The sequence below is a fragment of the Periplaneta americana genome, chromosome 10 (assembly GCF_040183065.1).
Source record: "Periplaneta americana isolate PAMFEO1 chromosome 10, P.americana_PAMFEO1_priV1, whole genome shotgun sequence".
Taxonomy (NCBI): Eukaryota; Metazoa; Arthropoda; class Insecta; order Blattodea; family Blattidae; genus Periplaneta; species Periplaneta americana.
Genome location: NC_091126.1, coordinates 2,735,057 through 2,750,039, shown reverse-complemented (window position 1 = coordinate 2,750,039; position 14,983 = coordinate 2,735,057). Strand labels below are relative to the sequence as shown.

General features: G+C 35.8%; 1 protein-coding gene across 11 annotated transcripts in view; it reads right to left on the bottom strand.

Moving 5' to 3' along the window:
• The window catches only part of LOC138707385 (sushi, von Willebrand factor type A, EGF and pentraxin domain-containing protein 1-like), a 376,277-nt gene that overhangs the window by 348,669 nt on the left and 12,625 nt on the right, over positions 1-14,983 (bottom strand). For all 11 annotated transcript variants that reach the window (XR_011334222.1, XM_069836741.1, XM_069836728.1 and 8 more), the window contains 2 exons: positions 8,740-9,226; positions 1,988-2,166 (listed from right to left, as the gene is read on the bottom strand). Coding sequence is in view for 10 of the 11 variants with exons in the window: in XM_069836741.1 (XP_069692842.1) it covers positions 1,988-2,166; positions 8,740-9,226 (666 nt within the window). In the remaining variant the exon portion in view is untranslated. The remainder of the gene's footprint in view (positions 1-1,987; positions 2,167-8,739; positions 9,227-14,983) is intronic.

The following is a 14,983-nucleotide window of genomic DNA, read 5'->3' as shown; positions in this document are numbered from 1 at the left end:
GCAAGATGGGGCCAAAGCAGCTAACAGATGAACACAAAACGAAACGTCTGGCCACAGCATTGACATTTCTCCAGCAGCACGCAGAGAAAGGTGACGATGCTGCATGAAATCGTCCCCGGTGGCTTGATTTTCGGAAAGTGTGTGCAAGATGGGGCCAAAGCAGCTAACAGATGAACACAAAACGAAACGTCTGGCCACAGCATTGACATTTCTCCAGCGGCACGCAGAGAAAGGTGACGATGCTGCATGAAATCGTCCCCGGTGGCTTGATTTTCGGAAAGTGTGTGCAAGATGGGGCCAAACCAGCTAACAGATGAACACAAAACGAAACGTCTGGCCACAGCATTGACATTTCTCCAGCAGCACGCAGAGAAAGGTGACGATGCTGCATGAAATCGTCCCCGGTGGCTTGATTTTCGGAAAGTGTGTGCAAGATGGGGCCAAACCAGCTAACAGATGAACACAAAACGAAACGTCTGGCCACAGCATTGACATTTCTCCAGCAGCACGCAGAGAAAGGTGACGATGCTGCATGAAATCGTCCCCGGTGGCTTGATTTTCGGAAAGTGTGTGCAAGATGGGGCCAAAGCAGCTAACAGATGAACACAAAACGAAACGTCTGGCCACAGCATTGACATTTCACCAGCGGCACGCAGAGAAAAGTGACGAGTCGCTGGGGATGAAACGTGGTGTCATATGCCACACCAGAAACAAAACGACAATCCATGCATTGGCAGCATAGTGGTTCACCTGAGAACCAATACGATAAATGTCTCAATAATGGTGGTGACTATGTTCAGAAGTAGCCAGTGAATCGCTATAAATAGTGCAATAAATATTTCTTCCTTACTGATGTTTTTTGTTTCCTTTATCGGCAATTAGAATTTACTTTCTGGATGAACCTGGTACATATTTTTGTTCGTAATAATGACTTACGACCATAGTAAAGTTTGTATTGCTTTAAAAGTAATGTCTATATTTGTCTGGAATGTTCTAAAATTTTATTAAAATTGACCAAAAGTACTGTTTATAAACCAAGCCGTAGGACATTTCTCTAAACTTTTCTCTATGTAGTAGTGCTGATACATATTGTACCTTATAGAAAATTGCATTAAACAATACCTGTATATGTTTATGTAGTTGTAATATTCTATTAAGTGAGAGCCTGCAATATTAAAACTAACAACGATTAAAATGTGCATCAACAAACCATGGTGACTGATAACACATTGTTGTTGTTTATTTTCATCAAAATTGAAACAAACTAATTGTTGAATATATAAGCAAAGTTATAATTATATACAAACTGCAAAATATCATTAACATACCTCAATAAAATGCAATTTTAATATGAGGTACTGTGGGACCCCCACGCGACTACCAGTGTCACAAAAACTAGCGCGCCTATTTAAGGGTTAAGGATTAAATACTGTAATTATGCAGGATAAAAGACTATTTTATTTTCGTTTCTTTCATAAAATGTCAGAATAAAAGTATATTAAAAAAGTGTACTTAAACTAATCATTGATGTGTGAAAAAATATTACATAAAATTTAATGCACATTTGTGACCTTAAAAAAGTCATTAAAACATACAGGGCCGTATTCATAGACATTTTTAGCGCGGGCTTTCAGTGGATGATCAGCGTTTTTCGTATTCATAAACCAGTGTTAGCGATAGGATATGATTTGAATTCTGTACTAGTAATCAGTGGATAGCCGGGGCTAGCTTAGTACGCTCGTAGCGCGTGCTGCGAAATGTCTATGAACAGCACCCACTGTGATAAAAACGAATAAAAAAAGATAGTTCAGAGCAATAAGTGGCATGTCTTGCTGTTGTCCCTTTAATGCATTATTTTAAGGGAATTAATTTGTCACTAAAATAAACAAATTTGGGGTGGGGGGTCCTGATATTTTTTTGTCCATATATGTAAGGTCCACCCTAGTATTCATATATAAAAACAGAGAAAAGATTATCACTTCCTTACCTCGATAGGAATAGATCCACCCCCACACATGGGATCAACAACAATATCACCAGCTTTTGGTTGTGCAATGTGCAGTAAGTTGTAGCAAATTGTTGCCCGCAGAGTTGTTGGGCCAAAGAAATGTATGTTGCGATGGTGTTTGGATTCTTCAGTCAATGCAAGCCCATAATACATTGTTGCTAAATAACAATAAAAAGAAACAATACGTGAGTAAAATCACACGCTTACTGTTATTAGCTGTTTAAAACCACACTTTTTCACACAAATAAACATGCAATTAACAAAACATACAATAACACCGTCTTACCATTATACTGTTCAATATTTCAATAAAAAAATCATTAAAAGAAAATAATAATAAAATGCAACTCTATACATAACAGATAGATTCACATGGAGAAGCAGGCATTACATCAAGATCGCATAGTCAGCAAATTAGAATTACAATTATTTATTAGGGTGAAATTAAGGTCATCAGGCCTTCTCTTCCACTTCACCATAAATCAACCTGAGGTACAAGGTAATTCATAAAATGTAACAAAATTATTACATTCAATATTAGCTGTATGATACATGTTATGGATGTCAGATGTAAAATTGTCAGAGAATCAATTTACACACAACAGTGGCAACCAAAATAGTGAAGAAATTTGTAACACTCCAACTTCATTCATATATCGTCCCTCCTCTGGCAAACTAGCGAAAGTGACAAATTAGCGACCTGGCACTTAAGGTCTATATTGCACTATTAAATAGTAAATAGTAAATGATCCAACTTGAATCATTTATACATTAACATAGTTTGTCAGAACAGGCCACAATGCGACAATATTGATACTGGTAGCTTATATCAAAGGCAATGCCACTGATGTTTAAGTATCATAATCTAGAAATTAAAAAATCATTAGGAATAAGAATTTACTTGTGGACTTCACAAAAGCCAATACGATTTAATGGTTATTTTATAAACTTTTCTAGAAGGTTTTCAATACACAATACTGAAGTAAACATAATCAAGACCTCAGAAAAGTAAGAGTTTGAGGCAAAAAATGTAATTACAAAAAGTGTGCAATTAATCAAGAATTAATGATTGTTATTGCTGTTACTGTCCAATGGTGATGAGGTTTAACTTGCTTGCAAGTTAGGAGGTGTTGACCAGGCTCATTCCATCTTCTACGTTTTATCTATGGAGGTGTTCAGGTAGGCAGTAGTGGCTTATTAGGAGGTGGAATTAAAAAACTTCAGATTTTCTTGGCATGTTCATAATGTATGTCAAGAGTTGAATATTTGCATAAATTTTTCCTGCTACTTTTTCGTCCAATGTTTGTCGTGTTTTTAGTTGTTAGCTGTAGATTTATGTGGGGTTTATTATGTATTGTCGCTCCTCTTTTGACAAGTATAAATGCCATTTCATTTCCCAAAATACCTAAATGTAGAGGAATCAATTGTAGCAAAATTTTTTTAGTCTTGGTTTTAGGAGTTCAATCTGTGTTCTTTTATCATGTATTGTTGTGACTTTGGAATTAGTTTGTATGGAGAGTATCTGTTTAGGACTATTTCTACTGCAATAATTTCTCCATCGACAGTTATTATCATTGTATTGAGAGAACAATTGTGCCTGCATGTTGCTTGTTACTTTCAGGCATTTGTTTTGTGGGTACCTCTCTTCAAATATCTGCAATGCTACTGATTTCTGAAGTTCTGGTGTATCACTGATTTGCTAAATTAGTTGCAGTAGATGTGTGTGGTTTTATATTTCTTAGTATTGTAGGTTTGTTAATGGCCTATGTTGATTCTTTTTCTAATGGGCCATTACATGATTTTTTCTGTATATTGTTTAAAGTCAGTGTATGATTTTACAGTATTTTTCAATGCTTATTGTATGGAACCGTTCGGTTTTAATGGATTTTTCAATTTTGCAGCTAAGATTAGAGCTTTCTTGTCTAGTTCTGTTGTTATTGGTGGATTATTAGTTATTGTTCCCATTTCCACTTTAAGAGCCGATTTTATTGCTTCAGTTATTATTCTTACTGCATTATCTTACTGTTGTTTCTAATTAGAGTTTCAAGTAATTGTTCATTGTGGCCAATACTGGTATTTCTCCACTGTACAGTTTATGTTCTCTTTAATAAATATGTTTGGGAGTTGCGTCCTGACACTGGTAGGAGATGGACATGTAGAGAAGTTAGTGCTGTGAAATATGATCAACAAAGGAGAGTATAGTGTTAGGATTGAAAGGTGGAAAAATAGAAGTGTTAAGATGCAAAGAAATAAATGAAAGTGATGGTGCTAAAACCAAAAAATTGTTGCTAAGAATAATATTTGTGCTATTAGTGATCGGAAATGCGGAACTTAATCCTGGGCCTGAAACGAAAACAGACAGACAAGTGAAATTGGAAAATCAAAACAAAGGAATTTCGACAGGATGCAGTGACATCAATGATCTACGAACTATGTTCACTGATTTCTTGGAAAAGTTTGAAGTGATTACAAACGACATTAAAGGAGTGGCAGCATATTCTTATTCAGTGAAGGAAGAAATTGACAAATTTGCTGATGGAACCAAATCTCGCCTTAAGAAGTTGCGATACTAGAACAACAGAGAAAAAGTAATAGTCATTTTCGGCCAATAAGAGAAATTTTGAAACCATGAATATTATTACGGACATTTTATATAATAGACTAGGAACAGAAGATGAAGATTGGTGGATTGATTTCGTGTTCAGAATCGGTAAAAGGAGAGGTTCACGACCAATTCTAGCAAAATTCACATTTTTGCAAAGAAAATGGAAGTTTTCGCAAAATGCAAATATTTAACAGGTACAAAAATTCGAATTGAAATTTATTTTTCTAGAGAAATGAGGAACGCAAGAAATGAGTTAAAAAGATATTTTCATTCATTCATAGTTTTCTGCCCAAGAGCATTTCTTTCACTGCAAACTCACCATTTTTTAAACTTTCCTATTTTCTGCCTTCCTCTTAGTCTCTGCATACGATCCATATATCTTAATGTCATCTATCATCTGATATCTTCTTCTGCTCCGAACTTTTCTCCCGTTCACCATTTCTTTCAGTGCTTCCTTCAGTAGGCAGTTTCTTATCAGCCATTGACCAAACCAATTCCTTTTTTTCTTCCCGAGTTTCAGCATCATTCTTTCTTCAATAAATCTTTTAAACACTTCTTCATTTCTTATTCTATCTGTCCATTTCACATGCTCCATTCTTCTCCATATCCACATTTCAAATGATTCTAGTCAATTTTCTTCACTCCATCGTGATGTCCATGTTTTTGCTCCATACAATGCCACACTCCACACAAAGTACAAAAGACACTATTTAATGGATGCTAAACAGGAAGGCACAGAGCATTTTTGAAATGAGATAAATTGTGAATTGGAAAAAATTTGATATAGACTACTGTAGAAGAAACATTACCATCAATTCAGACGGAAGACAAACAGCTACAAATGCTCTGCAAGAAACAGAGATGACTCAGCTCAATCTGAGCCAGGAGAAGCAAGCGGATATGACCACAACCCGAGAGAAGACATGTTGAACCAGCAGAATTTACGTCACATTGAAAGAGGATACAGCACAGCAGAGAAACACAAAATCATCATCATCTGAGCTATTGACATCACCAGAGTTTGTGATTATGCCAGCTGGGAACAACCTACAATTAGATAGATGACAATCCAGAAGCGAGCTATCCATTTCTAGTGCTAGTTGTATCAAACCTCTGTAAATTAAATTGTTAACGAAAATTCAGCGAAATTGAACATAAGCATGCATTTGTAGAGTTTTGTTAAACTGATGTTGTATCTAGTACATTCCATTATTTAGTTCACAGAATATAAATCAGAGAAAACTTGGACTCAGAATACCGTTTCTTGATACCGATGCATTTAAATAATAATTTAAAATATTACATAGTTGGCTATATTGATAGTCAGAAGGATGCGAAGTATAGAGTAACTTTCTTTCTATGAGCTGTGGAATATGACAGATGATAATCGAGTTTACACTGACTGTTAGCATTGTTTCTCGTGAAAAATGATAATAGTAGCCATATGAAAAGAAAAAGTAATAGTAGTTATTCAATATTTAAACCAGACATAGCAGTCATCATGAGGCTCCCAAATCAGGGAAAAAATTTGTCTCTGAAATCTGCCTTGACGATATGACAAGCAAATTTATTTTAATGCTCGTAAGTTATTTATTGTGGTATTTTTGTTAATTCTTACAAAGTTTTATAGCCTTTGTTTTAACTTTTTATGAATGACGAATATGTTTATAGTATTTAATGTACAGCATAATATTAAAATACATAAAGTATTTTTACAGGATTCTGTTTTATGCTACATGGTACATGTAAGACAGATCAAGATAAACTTCTCAAATTCATGCACATTGTATATCCACAGCACATAGTTGTAGATCGGGATGACACCAAAAAGCCAAATACCATTTCTATAAAATATCAATTAAGAAAGCAAGATGGTACACTAGTTCCAATGTGTGCTGGAAGTTCTAGAGTATTACAGGTGAATATTTCATTTATACACTCATTCATCCATCTGTCAGTCCATCCGCTCATCCATCCATCCAACATCGAACTATGTACAGGTTGCACAAAATGAATCAAGAAATCACGATACTAGAACTGTAAACATTTGTCTCGACATGCAGCAGAACCAGCATCTGTTTCTGAGATATTGTATGCTCAACAAGTCTGGTTCTATAATTTGACAATAATTTAACGTCACAAAGTTCAACATCCAAATGATATACCCATTCATTTTTATTGTTAGCTCTAGACAGAATCGTCTCATGGAGTCAATGAAGTAGCAAGTACCATGGTAAATTTCTTGAGGGAGCTAGAAGATAAGATGAATGCAATGGGAAAGAAGCCTAAATACATTAGTCTATTTTCAAACGCTTGCAAAAAAAAAAAAAAAAAAAAAAAAAAATCTGTACTAATCAATAGTTTGATGGGTTTTCTTATGGAAAGTGAAGTATTTAAGAGGATATCATATTTCTACCCCACCAGTGGACACAGCTACATGCCAGCGGATAGTATGTTCGGTAAGGTCGAAAAGGTGTTCAGAAAGGAGGAAACTATTCTTCCTTTCTTCTTTTTTTTTTTTTTTAGATTAGATTTATTTATTTAACCTGGTAGAGATAAGGCCGTCAGGCCTTCTCTGCCCCTCTACCAGGGGATTACAACTATAACATGAACAATAAGATTACAATTAATATTAAATTTACAATTACAATTACAATAAAAATTAAAGTACGACAAGAATACCTGATTAATGAAAGCTAGACATTTTATCATAGAAGTTAAGAACAAAGAATATTTTTGTATTTACTAAATTACAAATTAAACCTACAATAACAAAATTCTATAGTGATGAAATTACCGGATATTGAGATATTTTGTGGTAGATTAAAAGAACTATTTACAAGAAACCATGTCTGAACGAGTCTCAATTACTGACCAAGTGCCTAGTAAGTTTGCGTTTGAATTGAATTTTATTTCGACAGTCCCTGATGCTAGCAGGTACCTTCTAAGATCACATGGGAAAAGAATGGGACATTATGATTATAAGACTTCTGCACAGAAAGTAATGAAGAGTAAACTTCCTTTCAAGATCCAGATCCAGATGTTTGAGATGGGCAATGCATGTAGCATGTACGGGTAAATCCAGAAATGCGTATAGAGTGTTAGTTGGAAGACCTGAGGGAAAAGATCTTTGGTTAGCCGAAATGTAGATGGGAGGATAATATTAAAATGAATTTGTGGGAGGTGGGATATGATGGCAGGGACCAATGGCAATCTTATGTGAGGGCGACAATCTCTGGGTTCTCTAAAAGCCATTTGTTTTTAAGTATGTTGGGGTTACATCCATATACTTCTTCGTTATAGTCCTGTTGGTTTATTGGTATGTTGATTATTTTATCTATCATGGATTTGAATCCTGCAAATTTCTGTTGTGTTTGGTGATTGGAGGTGTATGTATGTGTGTCAATGTGGTTGTAGGTTCCCTATATATTTTGAACTTATGTTTATTATCTATAGTTGTTATTGTGATAGTGAAGAAATTTATGACTTTTGTTGTTCTCATTTTGGAATGTGTAGTGTAGTTTTGAGTGTATTTTGTTTGTGTTGGTTTTCAATTTGTCTTTTACTTCCTTTGTATAGTATTAGAACATCAGCTACATATCTGTGCCAATGTATGACGTCTGTATACATATTACCATTATTCAGGATGTGTGTCTGTTCAGATACACTCCATGATACCGAGCAAGAAGAAACTGGAATAATGTGCAAAAACTCATTAGAAGTTTGAAAATGGAGACAAATCATGCTGAAACTATTCACTGAGGTAAAGTACCAGTACCATATTAGGTTTCATAAGTTTTAAATACCATTAGTGTACAAGTGTCACAGTGTGCGAATCAAGAATGAATGAGCCTTTATTACTGTCTACATGGCTGTGTGGCTGGAGGGAAAAAGACCTTTGGGGAGGCTGAGACGTAGATGGGAGGATAATATTAAAATGGATTTGAGGCAGATGGGATACGATGACAGAGACTGGGTTAAACTTGCACAGGATAGGGACCGATGGCAGGCTTATGTGAGAGCGGCAATGAACCTCCGGGTTCCTTAAAAGCCATTTGTAAGTAACATGACTGTGTGGCACTGGCTGACACACAAATATAGAATACGCTGTGAAAATGGTAGTTACCTTCTCTTATGTTAACCACAACTTCAAGGTCATACAGTGCGAGGTCAACAATCCAGTGAAACATATCTTGAAGAGTTCCACCAATATGATAAGCCGCATCCTGAGAGCCAAAACTATGCGATCCATTTCGAATGCAGGTCACCCGATATTTCAACACCTTGTTTTCAGGAAGTCTCGAATCTATTTTGCGATATGCTTCATGTTCGGCAGCATTAAATGAAGTTCTTTCATACTGGCTATTCACTGATAATAAATGTAATTCATTTTCGTCAGTCTCAACAGCTTCACACTTTTTACTTTTAATATGAGATTCAGCCATTGTTCTTGCCAATTTTTTCATTTCACTTTCTGTGTCCTTAGCTATTCTATAACCCTCTTCTGTTGGATAAAGGACTCCCCTGAATTTCCTTCTTTCCCTCCATATCACAAGAGCTTTAGTTACATCGTATTTTTCCACTTGACTTTTTAATATGCTCATGTCTTGATCCTGAAAAAAATTGACAGAAACTTAGTTCAATGACATTACTGTTTACATGACAGCATTATAATGGAGAAACAAGATTGGGAAGTACGTAAAATAACCGTCAATACTTTTGACAGCAAAGCACTAATTACAACAAAAAACCAGAAAGATCACAGAATTCTATTATGACTAATAACCAGAGCAGTAAAAATGACATCACAAACAGTGCTGGTATATCAAGCTGTACACACACAATCTACCTATAACTGAAGAAATAAAGATTAGGCCACGCACATTTATAATTACAAGCATTAAATGAAAGATCAGAAAGCAACATACCTCAACATATGAACACACAATCTTTCCCAAACAGAAAGTAGTACAGCATCTAGAACAATTCCTGTGCAACTTTAACACAAACCAACAAATCTGCTAGAATGTATGGAATGGAATGCAATGCACAATTACATACATCTAAGAGAAAATTAAAGAAAACAAGAAACTCTGAAAAATACTAAAACCTGATTACATTACGAACAATGCAATATCAGATATTCAGAACCACAATGGTTACATATTTCAAACTAACATCAGAAGGATGAAGCAAGACCAGGAGTAGACTGAAAAATTTCCACACTACACCCCAGTAGGTCAAAATACCACTCATTTTAATAATGAGATAGAAGCCAATCAATATGAATTAAAATTTTAGCTTTAAGAAAAAATATCTTCTAAAAAACTGTACTAATGGTAGTTTCCAAAACTGCACTTCTAAGCATAACATCATAAAAGTTAAAAAAAAAAAAAAAATGCCATCATAATTACAAGAATAATCAAGAAATTAACAAATCTGGATAAGGTAATAAACTTCAAGTGGATACCATTTCATGTATATCTTACTGGAAATGAATAGGAGCCATCTGACAACACAACACAAAGAAACAATACTTACAGAAAAATCAAAACTGATGATCTCTTTAAACAATAACATTAGCAGGAAACGAACTCTGGAAAAATATAGCAGAGACATGGAAACGACATTAAGCAGCAACCATATTCAGACTGAATGCACAACAGCACATCTCCAATCAAGCAGCAGAACCTTTTCTGTACACTACAAATCGCTCATTGGAATTACTGAAAGTCTTATGGACAGCTATCTTCCCCACTTTTCAATTCTTAAACATTGTCATTCAGGAGAGTTTGTGGAGTGAAACTATGATTTATAGTACTTTACTACACCATCGTGAAACACATCAGTGTACTTGCAAATTATGCACGGTACCTAAGGTAGTGATGAAAATTTTCCTGAAAATATTCCCCTTATTAAACAACTTTCACTTAGCTTACTGCTTTTGCTAAGTTTTATAATTATATTAATACAAATATACATCTCCCTAAACATTTCCTCCTTATTAAGCAATATTTTTTAAATTTAAATACGTCTCTACGGAATGGTCATCAACAAAAACAGCATTACGGAAGATTTAAATATAAGACCCATCCAGATGAAACCTGTTTTTTAGACTTGCCATAAGGTTGATATTGCTTTGCTAAGTATGACTCAACTGTAAATAATCTAAGTCATAAGTTTACTTCAACGTTAAGTTTACTTCTATGTTTATTCCTCAAGAAAACCAGAACAGAAAATATAGCTACTCTCATACAAGTATTACTGCAGCTTCTTCTTCATTAATCTTTGTTGTTGTTCACTTAGAGATAACTGTCTTCTAGAGTGACCGCTCCAATCATATTGCTTCCACCAAGTATGCTCAGTATGCTGATGCAAATGGCACCAAATGTTGTATTTCAATTCAGGAAAAATTGGTATGTATGGGTGATGCACTCAATCGAGATTGCAACAGGGGCATTGTGGAAAGCACGATTGCTAAGGTGGAATAAGATTTTTTTAGTAGGTAAGATATTGCTTAAATCCAATAATTCCTTCCTACATGCTACAAGGAAATTATCCCAAGAAATTACATCCAGTCTCACAGCACTCAATATCACCGAATCAGCAAATATTTTGGACAAGTACGGCACTGTAGATACGCAAAAGGTACGGCAAGTATTAAGAGAAAAAGCGTTTGAGAACTGGAGCCAGAAAAAACAAAGGCAAAGGCGTGCTCTTATACCAACAATATACCCGGCCAATAAGTGGATCTGGAATCACAAGGGTCTTTCCTGTAGTGAGTGGAGGGAAGCAATCAAGATGAATGCGAACGTGTCAGCTGTGCGTAGTGTACCTGGCAGGTCTTCAGGCAGTAACCTCTGTCGACGTTGCGACAGGGAGGTTGAAACCCTTGCCCATGTCCTGGGGGCCTGTCCACACAGTGAACTTCTACGAAATACGCGGCATCATACAGTAAGATCTATAATAGCAACTGCCTTAAGGAACAAAGGTTATTCAGTATATGAAGAAGTACACAGCATATCCAGTGAGGGCAGTAATCGAAGAATTGACATAATTGCATTTAAACCTCCCTCTCTTGAAGGTTACATCATAGACCCTACTGTGAGATTCGAATCGCACGAACACCAGCCAGAAGAAGTACACGAGGAAAAAAGGAATATATATGAACCTTCCATCAGTTTTTATAAGGACAAATACCATCTGGAATCCATCGTCATTACGGGACTAATGATAGGAGCCCGTGGGACCATACCCCGGTTCCTAGTCGACTTCTGTAAATCTTTTGGCCTGCATAAAAGTATTTTAAGAGATCTAACAATTGCAGCACTCAAAGGCTCAATAGCTATTTTCAGGCATCATACATATGGACCATGACTAATTCGCATCTCCTTGACGTTACTTCGTTTAACATCATGTGTTTCAATATAATTCAAATTCTTTCTTTTTCACTCTAACAAAATTTATCGCTAAGCCTCAAGGCTTTTACTCTATTGTATCATGGTACTCTTTGTCGACGGCAACCTGTAGTGGTTACAGGAAGAAATTAAATTAAATTACGATGCCTTATCAACAACTTAGGTTATTTAGCATCTGAATGAGATGAAGGTGATAATGTCGGTTGAATGAATCCGAGGTCAAACACCGAAAGTTACCCAGCATTTGCTCATCCTGGGTTGAGGAGAAACCTCGGAAAAAATCTCAACCAGGTAAATTGCCCCAACCAGGAATCGAGCCCGGGCCACCTGGTTTCACGGCCAGACACACTAACTGTTACTCCACAGGTGTAGACCGTGTAAGAATATAACTCTAATAACTTTTCTCTTACAACAGGCAAACTTTAGGTATTATTTGTCACCAAGTAGAGATTTTTCATACAACTAGTATTTCCATTGCAGAAAGAATAATATTCTCTTTATTTTATTGTCAGTGAAGATGATTTTTTATGCTTCCAAAAACATCAGATGAGAGTTCATCATAATGTGTTGCTAGGAAGTCACTAAAAGTGGGAAACAAATCGAATTCTCGATTGAAAACTCAGTGAGAACATAATTTTTATATATATCGTTGCTCTGTCTTGAACTGTGAATACAATTAAAGTTGGACCCTGAAAATTAGAATTTAAGAAATTAAAAGTATCAGACACGTACAAAAGATTTGCAAACCAAGAGAAATCTTTCAAGCAAGCTCATTCCTGTTAAACTCTGTGTCTCAAAAGTCTCGAGATAAACAAAAAATATTCCAGCAAGCTGATAAAATCAGATAACTAGACGAAGTTATTAAGCTTAATTAAAATACTGTTTGGTAACACACCTGGGTTCCGCATACAATACACCTAATCTAACCTAACCTTTGAGAATACCACACACCTAATCTAACCTTTCATATTATGCTACACACCTAATTTAATCTAACCTTTCATATAATGCTACACACCTAAATCTAACCTAACCACACCCCATATAATACTACATACCTAATCTAACCTAGCCTTTCCTATAATGCTACACACTTAATCTAATCTAACCTAACCTTTCATATAATGCTACACAACTAATCTAACTTAACGTCTCATATAATGCTACACACTTATTCTAACCTAATTCCATATAATACCACATATCTAATCTAACCTAACCTTTCATATAATGCTACACACCTAATCTAACCTAACCTTTCATATAATGCTACACAACTAATCTAACTTAACGTCTCATATAATGCTACACACTTATTCTAACCTAACTCCATATAGGGGAACGGAGGGTTGTACCGCTCAGAGGGCAATCGCGCTCATGCTAGTAATTCTGCTTGGTTTAAATTTTGGAGAGCTCAGGAAGTGATGCTATCTTGCGGATACTATACTAAGTGCATAGTAGTTGAATGGTTTCCGTGGGAAGGCACGTTTAGTTGTTGTGAGCGAGAATATCTGTATTAGAATTTTGTTATAAGAACACGCACATTTCAAACTGAAGGTATGTGAACAAATATTCTTTTACATTATGAACAATTAGTATGTTTATGTAGGGGATAAAGTCAGCTTCACACTGATATATTTATAAACATCTGTAACAAGTTTATTTCGTCGCTACATGTTAAGAGTTTCAATATGGCTATGGAGGGTTGTGGCGCTCAAGTGAGCGGTATTACCCTCCAACTGACTTTATTTATTTCCTTGCAGAAAACAGTCCATTTAGGCCTATAGTCTTACATTACTGCAACAAAATGTTATTTAAAGCATACAATATGTTAAATATTATTATGCTTTCTATTTTAACGACGTGTGATGTCTCTATTTATTCTATTATTAATTAATTAACTTCGTAATTCGACTATTAACAGATGCCGAAAAAAAGAGAAAGGTGTACAAATAAGGCAGCATGGACAATGGAGACCATGGAAGCAGCTTTTAGAGCAGTTTCTTCAGGAACATCAATTCGTCAATCAGCTCGGCAATTCAATATCCCTTTCAGCACACTAAAGGATAGAGTAAAAGCAGGAAAGCCTTATGCCCCTTCTTTAGGTGCAAAATGTGTTTTCAGTGAAGAACAAGAAAATGAAATTGAAGAGTATGTTTTGACTATTTCTAGATTATACTTTGGTATTACAGCTTCCGAACTCAAAAAGATAGTTTTTGAGTATGCAGAAAAAAATGAAATTAAAAACAACTTTTCCAGACACAAAAGGGAAGCTGGAAAAGATTGGTTTTACGGTTTCCTAAGACGGCATCCAAAATTGAGCTTAAGGAAACCTGAAGCAACAAGCGTTAACCGTATTCTGGCATTTAATAAGGATGAAATTCAAATATTCTATAGGAATCTTGAGTCACTGTTTTCAAAATTCAACTTTCCAGCCACGAGGATCTACAATGTAGACGAGACAGGGATCTCAACTGTCCATACTCCTTCACGCATTATTGCTTGTAAAGGGACGAAACAAGTTGGCGCCATTATCAGCTGGGAGAGGGGCAAGAATATTACGGTCTGTTGTGCAGTTAGTGCTGCGGGACACTACATTCCCCCGATGTTTATCTTCCCGCGCCAAAGAATGTCACCTCAGCTACAGCGTGATGGACCTGCAGGAGCACTGTACAAGTGCATTAAAATGGGTGGATGACGTCTGAACTTTTCACAGTCTGGCTGCAACATTTTGCAAAGGAAACCAGTGCTTCCATCGATAACCCTGTTCTCCTTATAATGGACAACCACAGCAGTCACACATCACTTCCTTCATATTCCTTTTGTAAAGAGAAAGGCATCCACGTCATTTCAATACCGCCTCACACATCCCACAGATTGCAGCCCCTTGACCTCACCTTCTATGGACCATTAAAATCAGCGTTCAACAAAGAATGCGAAACTTTCTTGAAG